The following is an 18,355-nucleotide window of genomic DNA, read 5'->3' on the forward strand; positions in this document are numbered from 1 at the left end:
TTAAGACAATTAAAATAAAATATGGATATGCATTTTTATGTTATTTCTCTACCGGAACCGCTTTAATTTACTTACGCGGATTCGTAAACCTAACATGAAAATAACTGGCCTTAAAAGTACAAGAATTAATATTACTTGCAACACGTTGTATTAGTTATCTATTTTGTTGCATGTAGTAAAACTTCAAAACGGTTAATTAGATCCTAGCTGATACTGAATCTCGATTGTATCTTGGGCTCCTGCGGCAACACAAAACGTGTGTGTACTGATGATATGAAATATTAACATCAAAGCCTACACCCCAGGGTATACACGTTGTACATGAGTCAGTTCATCCACGCTGGTTAGCTAAAGGGCAAAGAGTTCCGCCCGTTCCTCATTTTGGTCTATTCAATTTGCGTGGTGATATTGGATTATAAAATAGGAATATTTTATTGATATTCTGAATAAAACCTAATCCAAACCCTAACCTAACCCTGATATTCACAATACACATATTAAAATAAAATAAATTGTAAACGTTAAAATGATCACATAAATATTTCTTATGGAGGAATGAGAGAGTAACGCCCCCATAACAAACATAATACAAATAATTTCATTTACTATTTCTAAGGAAAGAGAAAGGTTTATTGGAAAGTCGAGGATGAAATATATTTTTTCAGTTTACTTTCTCGGTTTTTTAATCACTGATGCTTGTTTACACATTTGATATTCTTAAGTGAACTGTAAAACGATTATGCGCGAGTTCGGTGTTTTGTATTTATTTTGACAAATGGATCTCATGGAGCTAATACGACATTTGTACATTTAATATTGGGCGGTTTCGATGGGTGTTGTTGTCTGTTGGAGGGTTTGTTTTTTGTTTTAATTTTTTTTTGGAGGGGGTGATTTGTTTCTTAATTACAACCTATCACAGGCACACTTATGGTTTACAATTAAGTATTTAATTAAACTTTTAAAACATTTCGATTCCAACATACGGTGGGTGTGGGATAATTGTTGATAATGTATCTCTTCTTGTATTTCTGTGTCTCTTTCTCTCTGTCTGTTTCTTTCTTTGTTTTTCTCTATTTCTCTTCGTGTATCTTTCTCCGCCTCTCTATCTTCTTTCTATCTCTGTATTTCTCTCTGTATATATATATATATATATATATATATATATATACAAACTCTTTTTCTGTCTCTCTCTCATTCTTTATATCGCTCTTTCGCTCTTTCGCTCTCTCTCTCTCTCTCTCTCTCTCTCTCTCTCTCTCTCTCTCTCTCTCTCTCTCTCTCTCTCTCTCTCTCTATCTATCTATATGTCTAGACAGTGTCAATTTAAGCATGTTAAGCCGTAGTTCAAAATGTGCCGAGGTATTAAATATTTCTTTCCTTCCCTGCCGTGCGTGTGTGTGTGTGTGTGTGTGTGTGTGTGTGTGTGTGTGTGTGTGTGCGCGCGCGTCCGCGCGTGCAGGATTGTGGTGTTTTCTTCTTCTTTTTTCTTGTTTTGTTTTGTTTGTGTGTTTGTTTGTTTGTTTAGGAGGGAGGGGTTTGTGTGCATAAACATTAGAGGGTACCGATTATGCTCTGACGTTAACAGTTACCACTTACCAGTTAGTTTCGTGTTCAGAGCTTCTAAATACATAATGTTGTAGACTTGTGGGGTGGTTGGGGGTGGGGGTGGTGTACGAGAACCCTATATAATATATGGACTAAAGGCATGCCTCTAATTTGTTTTCGCGACGCTCTGGGACCCGGCCTCTAATCGAAGCAGGCCTTTATTCATAGATGTACGGTATGCAGGAGGTTTCATCGCTTTGTTTAAAGCTAAGTTGAACCCATGTCAACTTCATGAATTAAACCAAAACAAAAAGTGTAAACAACAATTTTTTTAATCAAAATAAATATATTTTATTTACAGGTTTTGAGCTATTTTAAATGTAAAATATAATTCTGATCCATTGTGAATCTGAAACAGTTTTGCATTTTATGTTCAAATGTGACACTATTCGATCCATTTCCCTTTTATACTTGGAAAACATAAAAGAAATAATACTATACAAGGCTTTAATGAATACAACAAATTTCATGAATATTTTTAAATTAAATTAAAACATTCAGTTAAAGTAAATGTTACAAATATTATACAATCTCAGTCCATTTTTAGGAATTATCATATTTTTATAAAATCAAATTGAATTAGTTTTTTTAGCCTGTCGTTATAATCTGTCACTTGAGAAGTTGCATGTCATTTTATATACTTGACATGTTTTCCGTGTGTAACAGGATGAAAGATAAATGTATTTAAAAATGTAATGAAATAAAAGGTGAACATTCAATAATACTTGCAGGGGCGAATTATATTTTAGGTGTGTGTGTGTGTGTGGGGGGGGGGGGGGGGGGGGGGTCCGAAACAATAAGTACATGTTTATAATTTGAAATTATAAATTTTACGTGGACCTCAATTTAGATCTACTTGGTGGGGTTGTTCGGGGGGGGGGGGCGTGCAACTGGAAAACAACCCATAATCCGCCCCTGACTTGGGGGAAATAATTTTTCATACTAAATATTTTACGGATCAAGCCTGGTGCTTATAAAAAAAAAAATTCGAGTCTAAAACTCATGACTAATAGTCTAAGACCGTAACGCCATGGCAACGCTATACAAATTATATGCCTGTGACGTCATTAAATATTGAGTCTGGACTCAACTAAATGTTTTATAAGCACCGGCCCAAATCCAGTTTATTAATTTGTGTGTGTGTGTGTGTGTGTGTGTGTGTGTGTGTGTGTGTGTGTGTATTTTCATCTTTCTAAACATCTTTTTTAATACAGTTGTTGTACACTTTTTGCATTTTGCACATTCCATTTATCATTTATCATTTGGTATCTTGGTAGCTGTATAACATAAGAACAGTTAACAATTAAACACATTTTTGTATTATACATTCAGGTACACGATGTTACAAAAATCACTTCATTGTTATTTTGACACACGTTGTTCAAGATCACAGCAATTTTAGTCTCAGAAAAAAACATTAATTTCAATAAATATTACTGTACAACTAAAAGCACTTTAAACTTTCAGTAGAATTATGGACCGTGCTTATAAAACTTTAGGGTCTGGACTCAAACTCTCTAATGACGTCACACGCATGCAATTTATATGGCGTTGAAGTCTCAGACGTTAAAAGTTTTATAGGTCCATGCTGATAAAACGTTTAGAGGCTAGATTTAATCTTTAATGACGTCACACGCAAACAATTTGAGCCTTGAGTCTAGACTTTAAAAGGGTTATAAGCACTAGGCCCCATCCAGGGGGAAAAACAGCACCGGATTCCCTGCCTCAGTTCCCTTGGGTATGTAGTCCTCGCTGTGACGCTGATGTCTGGATGTCTCTAGACTGCGACTGCGCTGTGGCAAGATGGACTCTCTGGGAAGCAGCGGTCGTTGTTCCTCTTTCTGACTGTGACTCGGCTGTGTGAAGACCCCTCTGTGATTCGGACGACCCTGGAGTTCTAGCCTGTGACTGCCCAGCAGTATGTGATGCTGATGTCCCCGCCGCTGTGGTTCTCTCAGACGCCGCCGCCGCCGTCGCAATGCCACCACGCTGTGAACGTTCTCCTTCTAAAACAGCTGTGGATAAATTCCGCTGAGTTTGCCCTGCTGTTGCCAAGTCCCTGGTTGGCGCGACCGTACTCAGAGGAGGGTGTGGGGAGGTGTGAGCAGTGGCGGTGTAGGCTGGAGGCAGTTCATCCTCGACCGGTGGAATCGTTGGAGGAGCGTGCACGCCGGGGGCCAGACCTGTCACAATAACTCGGCCTTGTCCACCACTACCACCAGCACCACCAGCTTGGTACTCAAAGCTGTTATTGTTGTTGTTGCTTAAATAAGGAGGTGGAGGTCCTCGCGGTTTGTACGGAGGCGGTTGTGGAAAGGGGAGTGGTTGGACGGGATATGGCATGCCTTGTGGATATCCGTTAAAGTTCCAACCATGCGCGTTTCTCCCTGAAAATAGACATTTCATTGAAAACAGAGTATCAAGGTTACCGTAAATCCTTGAATATAACCTAGGCTTCTATTTTTTCGCGACGTTCCGAGACCCGTACTATTTTCAAGGCAGGTCTCTATTCAAGGCAGGCTTCTATTTTTTTTCTCAAAAGAATTGTCCTGTCCTGCTGTTCTCGCCATCTGGTTAAAATGTGACGTAATGCAACGGAAGTGACGAGTGTAACGCGGTCATTTACCTGACAAAGCTAGAATAGCAGAAATAGGCAGGCTTCTATTCAAGGCAGGCTTCTATTCAAGGCAGGCTTCTATTTATTTCGCAACGCTCTGAGACCCGGCCTCTAATCGAGGTAGGCTTCTATTCGAGGCAGGCTTCTATTTATTTCGCAACGCTCTGAGATCCGGCCTCTAATCGAGGTAGGCTTCTATTCAAGGCAGGCTTCTATTTATTTCGCGACGCTCTGAGACCCGGCCTCTAATCGAGGTAGGCTTCTATTCAAGGCAGGTGTGACGGAACATGCTCTTAATTTTGTTTTCGCCTGTGGCGATATTAATTGTGTTAGAGGGCCGTGTGCAGTTCCAATTGCACTTAGCCCAGGTGGGCAATTTGTTACGTAATACCTTCGCGCGACCGTACTTTCTATTACACACCCAGCGCAGGTGCGGAGGCCATGTGGCCAGTAGTTACGTAATACCTCCGCGAGTGCGGTTTTTACAACCGTGATTTTGGTGACTAGGCGTCATTGAGTCTGACCATCTGAGAAAAATATGCCGGCGTGGTCGTGGTGGAAATCCACATGATAAGATTCGGTGCCGCGATGTGCCCCCAGGCAATATTCGATTTTATAATAAATAGCTAGGGTTTTAGAGATATCGAGGAGAAACAAAAGGAAGGCTCCAGGGGATCGTTGTCCGTCCGGACTGGTAATTATATATTTTCTGCTCTGTTGTATAACCTTGATGTGATTGATGTGACTTTTAATATTTTAATACTGTATTATACCAATATTCTTTAGACAGTGTCTTCGGTCATCTGACGAAGTAAATCGTAGACTTATTGTTCTAACATTATACGAGTATTTGGTAATATAAAGCTTAGCCAGTCATCCTAGAGGACCTAGGTAAACTGTAGGTTATTGTCTTTATTATGATAGGTACCAGTATTAATTCTGTGTTACAAGGTTACTGAATGAGTAGTTAAGGGTTAATTAAAAATTAACCAGTTAGGAATAGAGTTGTAATTCCTTTATTAATTAAGTTCCCCTGGCAGCGTTTCTCAATTATCACACGTTACTGAGTGAGTAGTAAGGGTTAATTAAAAATTAACCAGTTAGGAATAGAGTTGTAATTCCTTTATTACTTAAGTTCCCCTAGAAGCGTTTCTCAATTATCACACGTGTGGGTGTTGTGTCACGGTGAAGTGATTAGCATATTGTGTAAACTAGACACCTAGAGATTAACTAATTAAGTGATCAGTTCTGGGTTGTTATTATTTGTTGTTGTTAATTAACTACTGCGGCAGTACATTTGTCAGCGTAGATTAATACAGATTCCAAAGTGTATTGTTTTTTTTTTTGTGTTTTCTAGTGAACTAAACGTGCTATAATAATATATACTTTATATAAGATCTTATCTCTGATTATACCTAGACGAGCCAAAGCGGGTATAACTGCCTGTTACAGAGAGATCTAATAGATATACAGTTAGGAGAGATATTTGGACAATCGTGTTTCATTCAGTTACGGGTATTATAGGATCCCCGTGACAGCAGGCCTATATTCAAGGATTTACGGTATGTTCTAACTGCAATAAGGTTTTATTATTATTCGTCACTAGGACTAGTTACCTATTCTGGAAGGAAGGAATGTTTTATTTAAACGACGCAGCACTTTTAATCACGCCTATATGGCGTAGAACAGATGGTTAAGGACCACACATGTAACATAAGGAAACCCGCTGCAGCCACGCAATGGGCTACTCTTTCCGATTAGCAGAAATGGAATAAAAGAGGGATATGCGCCTTCCTTTATTTACATTTTTTTATTTTTTAACCTTGTTTCTTTCGTTTTTAATTTTTTTTTTTTTTTTTTTTTTTTTGGGGGGGGGGGGTGTTTTGTTGTTTTTTGTTTAGTTTTTTGTGGGGTTTTTGGTCCATCTCAGTTACATCAACCTGTTACCAAAATATGAAAATGTAAACACGCAATGTTGTGTTTCTTTATCGTTATATTTTCCCAAACATGATAATGATATACATTATTTATGATATACATATTGATGAATATATAAAAATTAAAAGCCCGTTGTATTATAAAGCTTCCAAGCTTAGAGAGAGAGAGAGAGAGAGAGAGAGAGAGAGAGAGAGAGAGAGAGAGAGAGAGAGAGAGAGAGAGAGAGAGAGAGAGAGAGAGAGAGAGAGAGAGAGAGGAGAGAGAGAGAGAGAGGGGGGAGAGAGAGAGAGAGAGAGAGAGAGAGAGAGAGAGACAGACAGACAGACAGACAGACAGACTGACAGAGACCTAACACCGAATCCGTGTTTCCTACCTGCGTACATTACGGTGACGTTGGGCCGCATTCCGTGATTGCCGGGCCTGATGTTCCTGGCGCTGAGAGAGAGAGGGAGGGAGAGAGCGAGACAGACAGACAGACTGACAGAGAGAGAGACCTAACACCGAATCCGTGTTTCCTACCTGCGTACATTACGGTGACATTGGGCCGCATTCCGTGATTGCCGGGCCTGATGTTCCTGGCGCTAAGAGAGAGAGAGGGAGGGAGAGAGCGAGACAGACAGACTGACAGAGAGAGAGAGAGAGAGAGACCTAACACCGAATCCGTGTTTCCTACCTGCGTACATTACGGTGACGTTGGGCCGCATTCCGTGATTGCCGGGCCTGATGTTCCTGGCGCTGAGAGTGAGAGAGAGGGAGGGAGAGAGCGAGACAGACAGACTTACAGAGAGAGAGAGACCTAACACCGAATCCGTGTTTCCTACCTGCGTACATTACGGTGACGTTGGGTCGCATTCCGTGATTGCCCGGCCTGATGTTCCTGGCGCTGAGAGAGAGAGAGAGAGAGAGAGAGAGAGAGAGAGAGAGAGAGCGAGAGAGAGAGAGAGAGAGAGAGAGAGAGAGAGAGAGAGAGAGAGAGAGAGAGAGAGAGAGAGAGCGATGAGAGAGAGCGAGACAGAGCGAGGACTTACAGACATTACAGAGAGAGAGAGAGAGCTGACGAATCCGTGTTCCTACCTGCGTACATTACGGTGACGTTGGGTCGCATTCCGTGATTGCCGGGCCTGATGTTCCTGGCGCTGAGAGAGAGAGGGAGGGAGAGAGCGAGACAGACAGACTGACAGAGAGAGAGACCTAACACCGAATCCGTGTTTCCTACCTGCGTACATTACGGTGACGTTAGGCCGCATTCCGTGATTGCCGGGCCTGATGTTCCTGGCGCTAAGAGAGAGAGAGGGAGGGAGAGAGCGAGACAGACAGACTGACAGAGAGAGAGAGAGAGAGAGAGAGAGCCAGACAGACAGAGACATACACCTAACACCGAATCCGTGTTTCCTACCTGCGTACATTACGGTGACGTTGGGTCGCATTCCGTGATTGCCGGGCCTGATGTTCCTGGCGCTGAGAGAGAGAGGGAGGGAGAGAGCGAGACAGACAGACTTACAGAGAGAGAGAGACCTAACACCGAATCCGTGTTTCCTACCTGCGTACATTACGGTGACGTTGGGCCGCATTCCGTGATTGCCGGGCCTGATGTTCCTGGCGCTAAGAGAGAGAGAGGGAGGGAGAGAGCGAAACAGACAGACTGACAGAGAGAGAGAGAGACCTAACACCGAATCTGTGTTTCATACCTGCGTACATTACGGTGACGTTGGGCCGCATTCCGTGATTGCCGGGCCTGATGTTCCTGGCGCTGAGAGAGAGAGAGAGGGAGGGAGAGAGCGAGACAGACAGACTGACAGAGAGAGAGAGAGAGAGACCTAACACCGAATCCGTGTTTCCTACCTGCGTACATTACGGTGACGTTGGGCTGCATTCCGTGATTGCCGGGCCTGATGTTCCTGGCGCTGCGGGTGTGTTTCTTGGCACACATACACACGAGGAGCGCCACCACCAGGATGGCTATGATCACCGCCGTCACAATCCCCGCCGTCAGCGCCGTGCTACAAGTAATACAGGGCGGTCATTAACAGAGGCGGATCTAGTGGGGAAGGGCCCACCCCTCCCTAAATTTTGCGACAGTTATCATTTTATTATATATTAATTATGATTTTTTTTTTTACGATCCCCTCCAAACCTCCACCAAAGTTCCATTTGCATTCCGCCTCATGTCATTGCCCCCCCCCCCCAATATATTTTCTGGATCCGCCACTGATTATGCAATATGTTTGAACATAGGCGGGTTAAAACAATAGCAGGGTATGTAATCAAACAGATTCAGATGTAAAAGAAAAAATTTAGGTTTGTTTTTGGCCTACGTAAGTGTGTTTATAACAGTATTGGAGATTTTGTGCAAGGCCAAAAATGTGTGACCTTTTGAACTCTGGTGACCTAATTATTGAATTCATTTGCATATAACACCTATCATTGTAAAGAGCTCCCCAAGACCCACATGTTGAGGGGTCACATGATCTATTATCTTCTATAACAACGGCTTTAGGGGACGTTTTGTGTTCTTTGTCCCCATTTATTTTGTGCTTCCAACACAAAAGGGTTAATCCAGAAAATTGCTCAAGGGTGACGAGCGGTCATCCATCTGGAAATTGAAGACTACCACCCAGTCTACCAAAATCACCAAAGACAAAAAACCTTTAACTCTCGGTGCAGGGTATGACAACTCGGCACCCGGACTATAAAGGGTGAATATCACTAGGGTCTACAGGCGCGGATCCAGGATTTTTAATAGAGGGGGCCCAAAAGCCGTTCTTGTTTGTGAAAATAGAATTTAAAGGTCCTTGACAGATGGTCGGGATAAATTTGTATTTTTGGTGTAATATATATTGTTTGACCAAAAATAGGGGGTGGGGCGGATCCCTTGGGCCCTGCCTGAATCCGCGCTTGGTCTCCGCGAGTACTCGAGTACTCGAGTACTAGGGCACGGGCCGAGTCTAGCAAGACTCGAGTCCGTCCACAGGACTCCAGTACACGTGCAAGGTAGAGCACTCTCATTTAATTATCCTTTGGGGTTTTTTTACGTCATTTTATCATATTATGCTTGCCGCCGATTACATTATAGGAATAAGAGACATGGAAGTAAACGAAAAGCCGAATGTCACAGTGTGGAATGCAATATAATGGGCCATTGTATCAGTGGCATGATTTGGCATCCAAGTTCAGTGCTGGAATTAAGATGCACAATGCAATTTTTCTTTATTCCTTAGTCTCGTTATTATCCAGTGTCGGGTACCTGGGTCGAGGTTGGACTCGTGGAGGCCCTACATATCACACTTCACCAAATCAAATCTCATTCACGACAAAATGAAATCGTAAAAACCATCGTGGGTTGTGACGTCACTATAGCTATAGTGACGTCATAGCTTATGATTGTTTTACGATTTCGTAGGCCAAGTTTGCTTCGAAAATATGGGCCCAGGGGTCAAAAACTTCATTTCCCTCCATTCTACTTATCCCATACAGCAATATCTGTGTACGAATTTTATCTGTATACTACGTACCCCATATAGCAATATCTGTGTACGCATTTTATTCTCTGTATAATACTTACCCTATACAGCAATATCTGTGTGCGAATTTTCTCTGTATACTACTTAACCCACACAGCAATCTCTGTATAAAGCATGTATCTGTATATTACTTACCACATACAGCAATATCTGTGTACGAATATTATTTTCATTTCATACTACTTACCCCATACAGCAATATTTGTGTACGAATGCTATTTGCTCTGTATACTACTTACTCCATACATCAATATCTGTGTAAAACGTTTCTCTGTATACTACTTACCCCATGTACAGCAATATCTGTGTACGAATTTTATCTGTATACTGCTTACCCCATACAGCAATATGTGTACGAATTTTCTCTGTATAATACTTACCCTATACAACAATATCTGTGTACGAATTTTCTCTATATAATACTTACCCCATACAGCAATATTTGTTGTACGTACTTCCACAGCATCCTGTTGTGCAGGCTATGTAGTAGACTCTGTCCCAGTTGAACCTGGCGCAGTAGTAAATGGCTCCTGTGCCTACAAGGAAAAGTAAATAAAATATTTATATAACCTCGACTCACTCACAGTTGAACCTGGCGCAGTAGTAAATGGCTCCTGTTCCTATAAGGAGAAGTAAATATAATATTTATATAACCTCGACTCACTCACAGTTGAACCTGGCACAGTAGTAAATGGCTCCTGTTCCTACAAGGAGAAGTAAATATAATATTTATATAACCTCGACTCACTCACAGTTGAACCTGGCAAGGAGCCACATGAAAAACTATAATATTTAGTAAGTAGACCAACTCACAGTGAAATGGCAGTAGTAAATGGCTCCTGTTCCTACAAGGAGAAGTAAATATAATATTTATATAACCTCGACTCGCTCACAGTTGAACCTGGCGCAGTAGTAAATGGCTCCTGTTCCTGCAAGAAGAAATAAATAAAATAAATATATATATATAACCTCGAATCACAGCCAATGGTACAGATCGTCCTACTCTTGTATTTACACAGCTTCGCATCAAATCAACCAGTTAAATGAGACTTCGAATTCAAGCTGAATGCTGATTGATACAGTTTGTATACAAGTTTTGAGTCTAAGACGTTAGACGTTTGAGTCTGAGCCTAGAATCTGAAAGATAAAACCATTGACACATTTAAGCTCGAGTCAAGTCCAAAGGATGTTTTAACAAGGTTTTGACGACTCCCATGAATCATTATCAGGTGTTTCGTCTATAGGATTGGGATGAAGCTATTGATACATCCTTACTTCGTTTTTAGGGGAACTGCCACCAGAAGCTTGATCTGAAACCTCGGGATTTATTGTAAGTGTATCATCTAGGGATGTTAACTTACTGTTAATAGCCGTGCTGTAACCCCACATATAGAACATATCCATGGTAAATGTGTATTATATTTGCCCTTTTTTTTTCTTTCTTTCTTTTTTCAGTATTAAAGTTATTATTGTTCAATTATTTGTAAGATATTGGCAACAAATATGACGTCAAAATTATTCTGCAAAGCACAAAATGACGTCATGTATAGTACACCAGTGGCGTAGCGGGCGTAGGGGATCACGGGGACCATGCCCCCCCCCCCCAATCAGGTTGCCCCCTCCCCCCCAACATCTGTAATTGCCCACGGAAATTGGCAGTGCCGTGGAAATTGCCGCTGAGCTTTTAATTTTGCACGACACGTTTTGTTTTTTGTTGCTGTTGGGTGTTTTTTCTTGGGGAGAGGGGATTTTTTTTTTTTTTTTTTTTTTTATTTGTTTTAATTTTTTAATTGCAGAAGTTGCATATTAATAACATTACCTATATTATATTTTCTTCCCTCGCTCATTCTTTGGCCAATTCGGTTTGTCAAACGTTTGCTCATATGCATGTATAATCAGAGGCGGATCCAGACGGAGGATGTTGGGGTGCGCATCCCTTTTCAATTTCAGAATACCCCGTTTAATATATGAATATAATGGATTTTTCAATAGTTTTAGTGGGGAATATGTCATATCTCGGTTGGCTAGGTGTTTCAGTAGTAACAGTTAAAAGTTAAAGTGTGCTTTGTTTAACCACGTCACTAGATCACAACGTATTTTGATAGACCTATATTGATGATGTTCATTTTTGACACTACAGTCCCTCTAAAGAAATATCTTTTGCGCGGACATACACACACAGACTCACATACATAGATAGACACACACACACACACAAACGCACGCACGCAGACACACACACACACACATAAAGAGAGACACACACACAGACACCGATACACACACAGATACACATATACACAGAGAGAGAGAGAGAGAGAGAGAGAGAGAGAGAGAGAGAGAGAGAGAGAGAGAGAGAGAGAGAGAGAGAGAGAGAGAGAGAGAGAGAGAGAGAGGGGAGCAGAGAGACAGACAGACAGACAGATACACACACAGGCAGACACACACACAGACATACACAAACACACACACCACACACGCACACACACACATACACACACACATACACATACAGACACACATACTCAAACACATACACACACACATATATACACACACATGTAGACATACATACACAGACACGCACACACACACACGCACGCACACACACACACACATACAGGCACACACACAGACATACGCAGACACAGACACACACACACACACACTAATTTGGTAGTCTTAGAGACAAAACCCGCTACATTTCCACATTAGTAGCAAGTGATCTTTTATATGCACCATCCCACAAACAGGATAGCACATACCACGGCCTTTTATATACCAGTCGTGGTGCACTGGCTGGACCAAGAAATAGCCCAACGGGTGCACTGACGGGCATCGATCCTAGCCCGACCGCAAATCAGCGGAGCGCTTTACCAGTGGGATGTTTCCAGGTGCAGATCCTGGATTAAAGAGGGTGAGGATGATTAATAAATCAATGTACTCCAATGGTGTCATTAAACAAAAACAAACTTTAAATTTTAACATTGTCCGTGATTACAAAACTAGACGATTCTACACTCAAATATTTAATGACGCCACACGCGTTGCCATGACGTTAAAGTCCCAGACTCTATTAAAGTTTTCTGAGTTTAGACTTTAAAAGGGACCAGGGGTGATAGTAGCATACTAGACTAATTCAGAATAGGTTTTCCTTTCAATAAATTTCTGAAATTTGTCATTTGTCGCTATTTTTAATCCATTTTTTAAAACACAATCTCTCTCTCTCTCTCTCTCTCTCTCTCTCTCTCTCTCTCTCTCTCTCTCTCTCTCTCTCTCTCTCTCTCTCTCTCTGTCATTTTGTTGTCAAAACATCCTTTTTGATTCTAACTTGTGCGGAGAATCCATTTTGAAAATGTTAATGGTTTTGTCGTTCAGGGAAAACCCACTAGTACATTCTTCCGTTAAAAGCAAAGGATTTCTAATGTGAATTTCCCCACAAACAGGACAACACTGACATATTAGTCGCGGAACACCGTTTGGAACAGGGGAACAAACAGTGGTTCCACCGAGGTGAGTTCTGTTCTACGAACCAAGCACCTCAGGCGAGCGCTCTACCGGCTGAGCTAAAGAAAGAAAGAAAGAAATGTTTTATTTAACGACGCACTCAACACATTTTATTCACGGTTAAATGGCGTCACACATATGGTTAAGGAACCACACAGATATTGAGAGAGGAAACGCGCTGTCGCCACTTCATGGGCTACTCTTTTCGATTAGCAGCAAGGGATCGTTTATATGCACCATCCCACAGACAGGGTAGTACATACCACGGCCTTTGATATACTAGTTGTGGTGCACTGGCTTCAACGAAAAATAGCCTAATGGGCCCACCAACGGGGTTCGATCCCACGCCGACCGCGCATCGAGCGAGCGTATTACCACTGGGCTACCTGCCGCCCCAGGCTGAGCTAAATCCCGTTCCTTAATCAAAGATAATAACGGGATATTTAGTCTTTGTATTCTGCTGTTCGAGAGCTAGACGGACATTTGGACGGTTATAAGCGCTCTCTTTCGTCAGGCCGGGCGAGACGTAGCCCAGTGGTAAGGCGCTCGCTTGATGCGCGGTCGATTTGGGATCGATCCCCGTCGGTCGGCCCATTGGGCTATTTCTCGCATCAAAGGCCGTGGTATGTGCTATCCTGTCAATGGGATGGTGCATATAAAAGATCCCTTGCTGCTAATCGAAAAGAGTAGCCCATGAAGTGGCGACAGCGGGTTTCCTCTCTCAATATCTGTGTGGTCCTTAACATAGGTCCGACGCCATATAACCGTAAATAAAATGTGTTGAGTGCGTCGTTAAATAAAACATTTCCTTCCTTCCTCTTTCGTCAGAGATAACCCTACAACGAAAACCTGGAATGTTTGCCTACCACCAACATTGTATAATCGCATTTATTTTCATTATGTTTTATCATTTCAGTTCTGTACACATCGTTACAGACTTTTGCCAGTCTACTTGCAGTAGTGGCCAATGGCGCCATGCCAACCTCTTCAAAAGCGCCATTTTTTCCTGAGATGTTTTGAAGGAGCGCAGAGACAATCGAAATCAAATACACTAAGGATCAAGACTGCCAAACAGACGGATTGTTAATGCATGGTGTTTCGGATAACGCTTTACTTAAAGTTGATGTTAAGTGTATTGGAGAAAAAGACTAGATCAATCGTTAAGACTTCAAGAAAATAGCACGAAGAATAGAACACTTCTGCGTCTGTTTGTCTTTAGGTTTTGCTCTGGTCAATCTGTATGTTTCTGTGTGTTAATGATTTTTTGTTTCTTAAGTAGCTCTTGGTTTTTGGATATGATGACATCAATATGTCGAACTTCATAGCAAATGGTTCTTATATTCGATTTAGCTTAAACGACTAGTGGTGAAAAATGTTTATGCCGATAGACTTCCGGTCAAAAGTAACTAGACAAGATAAGGAAAGGCAATAATTCTCATAGAAAATATGATTTTTGATATTAATTTTACTTTGATTTCTGTAGTGGCACTGTACGTATTGTTTTATAGTTACATGATAACACGATTGGCAGACCCTCTACGATATTAATGCTCCCATGGCATATTTTTAAATAACAACTAATATGTTTATATCGAACCATCGATATCTGGAGCTTATTGTTTCGGTTTTACATTTGTCTGTCAATATGTATTATATAATATTATAATACTGCATTATATATGACAAATTTAAATTATGCATATATACATGTTTATTAATATCTGTAACATTCATGAAATTACGCTTGTGTAAATTAAGCCAGCAAAGCAGTGCTAGTAGTCTGTTATGCATTGTGTTAAAGGGACAGACCCTAGTTTTTAAACACTAATACATATTTTTCACTGTTAGAGCCAATTATCATCACTGAGATCAAACTTTACTTGTATTTTATTGTTTAGATTATCCATTACCGTACAACCGAAGTGTTTCTAATAGCATAAAATGCATTTTTCATATTTTTAAAAACGCACTTGCGTCTGAGAAGTAACGGTGATGGAGTCGCGTCTTAGTCTATTTTTAAGGGTATTTCAATGTCACAGACTCTTGTTTCACTCTGCTGTATCCAAATTTGTTACAGGTTTGTAAATTAACGAAACTTAGTGTCCATTTCTACGTGTTGAAACTAGGGTCTAGGTGAAAAATATGCCTTAGTGCTTAAAAACTAGGGTCTGTCCCTTTAAGAGTCAGTCATGAAACGAGGAAAACAGTGTGGATGTGCGAGAGAGAGAGAGAGAGAGAGAGAGAGAGAGAGAGAGAGAGAGAGAGAGAGAGAGAGAGAGAGAGAGAGAGGAGAGAGAGAGAGAGAGAGAGAGGGGGGGGGGAGCGATAGAGAAAGATACAGACAGACAGACAGGCAGACAGAGAGAGACACACACACAGAGAGGAAGGGAGAATGAGCAGAGCGTGAAAGAACACTGTATATGTACCCTTTCTTCACTAATGCCCCGAATTCCGAAGTGCCGTGAACAAGCCGGTGGTTAGCCGATGAAAAGTGTGTGTTGTTTAACGACACCATTGGAGCACATTGATTTATTAATCATCTGCTATAGGATGTCAAACATTTGGTAATTTTGGCATAATCTTATAGAGGAAACCCGCCATATTTTTCCATTAGTAGCAAGGGATATTTTATATGCATCATTCCTTAGACAGGATAATACATACCACGGCCTTTGATATACCAGTGGTGGTGCACTGGCTGGAACGAGAATTCGCCGACGAATGCAATGCATATATTTGTTTATAGTGAGATATTAGTAAAATCTTGGTTGGCTTGGTCTTTCTGGGGTAGATTATTAAATAATTTACACATTTTTACATGGATTACAACTAATATTGTGTGTATAATGCTGGAAATAATGGTGAAAATGTTTTAGGCCAGCTCATTTTGCCCGAATAGTGCTATCGGGTTTTTGCACGAATTTGAGGATTTGCTGCAACACTGGGGATCAGTTGCTTACATCGTGTGTGGGGATTTTTTGGGGGGGAGGTCCACACTATTTCTGCCTTTTACTTAGGTGAGGATGTTATAAATGCGATTTAACGATGGCTGCACATTAATAATTTCTATCGTTTGGCCAGGCGAGGTGTGTAGTTTACAAGGAAGAAAACGTTTTATTTAACGACGCACTTAACACATGTTTTTTTTATTTACGAGCTCCTAAATGGCGCGAAATCATTCTCACCGGAAATGTTTAAAATAAAGAGACGCATTTTCATGGCAGGTTAGTGTTACATCTTGTGGATGAAGGAAGGAAATATTTATTTAACGACGCACTCAACACATTTTATTTACGGTTATATGGCGTCAGACATATGGTTAAGGACTACACAGATATTAAGAGGAAACCCGCTGTCGCCACTTCATGGGCTAGTCTTTTCGATTAACAGCAACGGATCTTTTATATGCACCATTCACAAACAGGATAGCACATACCATGGCCTTTGATATACCAGCCCAATGGGCCCACCGACGGGGATCGATCCCAGACCGACCACGCATCAAGCGAGCGCTGTACCACTGAGCTACGTTCCGTCCCCTGATTAGTTTACAACGCTATATAGCTGTTCTGTAGTAATGCTAAAATGAATAAATGTGGCTATCCAGATTCGGGCATTTTCGTTTAATTCAGGCACAAATCGGCCTGCCCCCACCCCACTACCAGCTATAAAAATGGTCGCCTGTACATCCTATGCGTATGTACGTTCACACATGCATACACACACACAAATACTCCTGCGTTATAGAAATTATATATTTATAAGGAATCCTCTTCCTAGTTATGCTTGCCATAGTTTGTTTTGTTTAACGACACCACTAGAGCACATTGATTTATTAATTATCGGCTATTGAATGTCAAACATTTGGTAGTTTTGACATATAGTCTTAGAGAGGAAACCCGCTACATTTTTCCATTAGTAGCAAGGGATCTTTTATATGCACCATCCCACAGATAGGGTATTACATTCCACGGCCTTTGATATTTCAGTCGTGGTGCACTGGCTGGAACGAGAAATGCTTGTCATAGATTTATAAAATAGAATTCCGTCCAGGATTGTGTAAGAGGGGGGTACGAAATTCGACAAAAGGGCAGACTTGAGTTTGCCGAAGGTCGCGATATCTATAGGGAGGTTCGCCTGAAAATGTTTGAAGTAGAGATGCTATAAGACGCGTTTTCAAATGGGGGAGGTGAGGTCACGGGACCCTGGTAATCCATCTCTGGATTCGCCAATGCTGTTTAAACACGCTTTTTATAAAAGAAAAGAAATCAATGGACAAATATTTTAGTTGTCAGCCATATAGTATAAGCTTTCTAGAGTGCATAACTTTTCTTTATTACTGTTCCTTGTTGTGTATCATACAAACTTTTATTACGAGACAGTGTTTATCTATGCTGCTTTAATAAAAGTCAGTTGTTTTGTGTAAAATTATTTTCTGTACTTACCAACAACATTGCTGACGAGAACTGCTAAAGTCAACAAAGTCGCCATTTTTGTTTTCTCCTGTCTTGTAACATAATATATATGTACATGTACTCGTTCCGCCGTCTACCTACAGATAAGAGACTATTTACCCGTTGCCCAGGGAGAAGTACGTGGTTCATTTCTTCTCATATAGAAAGGTGACAGTCGAAAACAGCGCAGTCAGTGTTACAAAGAAGAGCGAATGACGTCAGCTGTCGTGCAAACCGAACAATCCGGATGCCCCGTTTACTTATCTTATGACCTGCCTTTGTAACACTACCCGGGTCGTCTAAATGGATATCTTGGGGTGGATTGTTACAGTAGTTCAGTGGTAGAGTGCCCGCCTGAGGTGCGATCGTTCGTAGGATCGAACTCCGTCCGCGGATTTTCCTGTCCAAATCAATGTTCGATGCGTACACCAAAGGCCATGGTATGCACTGTTTTGTCTAAGTAGAAGTGCATATAAAAGATATCTTGTTGCTTTTTCCGTAGGAGTTTTCCTCTGTGGCGGCTGCGGATTTATTTCGATGGGGGGGGGGGGGGAGTGCCAATTGATGGGCGGGCGGAGTGTTGATGGATGGGTTATATATATAATATACTATATGTATTTACGTGTATGTGTATATATATCTGTATGTGTTTGTGTATAATATATGTACATGTATACAGGCCCGTAGGAACATCTGGAGTGAGAGGAGCACAA

The 18,355-nt window shown here is 41.3% G+C and overlaps 1 protein-coding gene and 1 long non-coding RNA gene across 3 annotated transcripts; one reads left to right on the forward strand and one right to left on the reverse strand.

Annotated features, from left to right (window-relative positions):
• Positions 1-1,861: 1,861 nt before the first annotated feature.
• Positions 1,862-17,775, reverse strand: LOC121367756 (zinc finger and BTB domain-containing protein 4-like). 2 transcript variants are annotated; one of them, XM_041492107.1, is made up of 4 exons: positions 17,634-17,775; positions 10,109-10,217; positions 8,003-8,160; positions 1,862-3,992 (listed from the first exon to the last, which is right to left on the reverse strand). In XM_041492107.1, the coding sequence occupies exons 1-4, from the start codon at positions 17,677-17,679 to the stop codon at positions 3,331-3,333; spliced, it is 975 nt and encodes a 324-aa protein (XP_041348041.1). In that variant the 5' UTR covers positions 17,680-17,775; the 3' UTR covers positions 1,862-3,330. The 2 variants fall into 2 exon arrangements, with proteins under 2 accessions (XP_041348041.1, XP_041348042.1); XM_041492108.1 differs by lacking the exon at positions 17,634-17,775 and adding an exon at positions 11,043-11,213.
• Positions 10,572-14,866, forward strand: LOC121367757. Its single transcript, XR_005957432.1, has 2 exons — positions 10,572-11,011; positions 14,105-14,866. It is a non-coding gene; the product is annotated as an uncharacterized LOC121367757 (long non-coding RNA).
• Positions 17,776-18,355: the final 580 nt, after the last annotated feature.

Source organism: Gigantopelta aegis, chromosome 3 (genome assembly GCF_016097555.1).
Source record: "Gigantopelta aegis isolate Gae_Host chromosome 3, Gae_host_genome, whole genome shotgun sequence".
Classification (NCBI taxonomy): domain Eukaryota; kingdom Metazoa; phylum Mollusca; class Gastropoda; order Neomphalida; family Peltospiridae; genus Gigantopelta; species Gigantopelta aegis.

Excerpts from the sequence above, each read along its gene's own strand:
- LOC121367756 (XM_041492107.1), bottom strand. The coding sequence starts at position 17,679 with ATGGCGACTTTGTTGACTTTAGCAGTTCTCGTCAGCAATGTTGTTG. Across the intron at positions 10,218-17,633 it reads TCTCGTCAGCAATGTTGTTG|GCACAGGAGCCATTTACTAC; the intron begins GTAAGTACAGAA and ends TTTTCCTTGTAG. Across the intron at positions 3,993-8,002 it reads CGTCACCGTAATGTACGCAG|GGAGAAACGCGCATGGTTGG; the intron begins GTAGGAAACACG and ends GTCTATTTTCAG.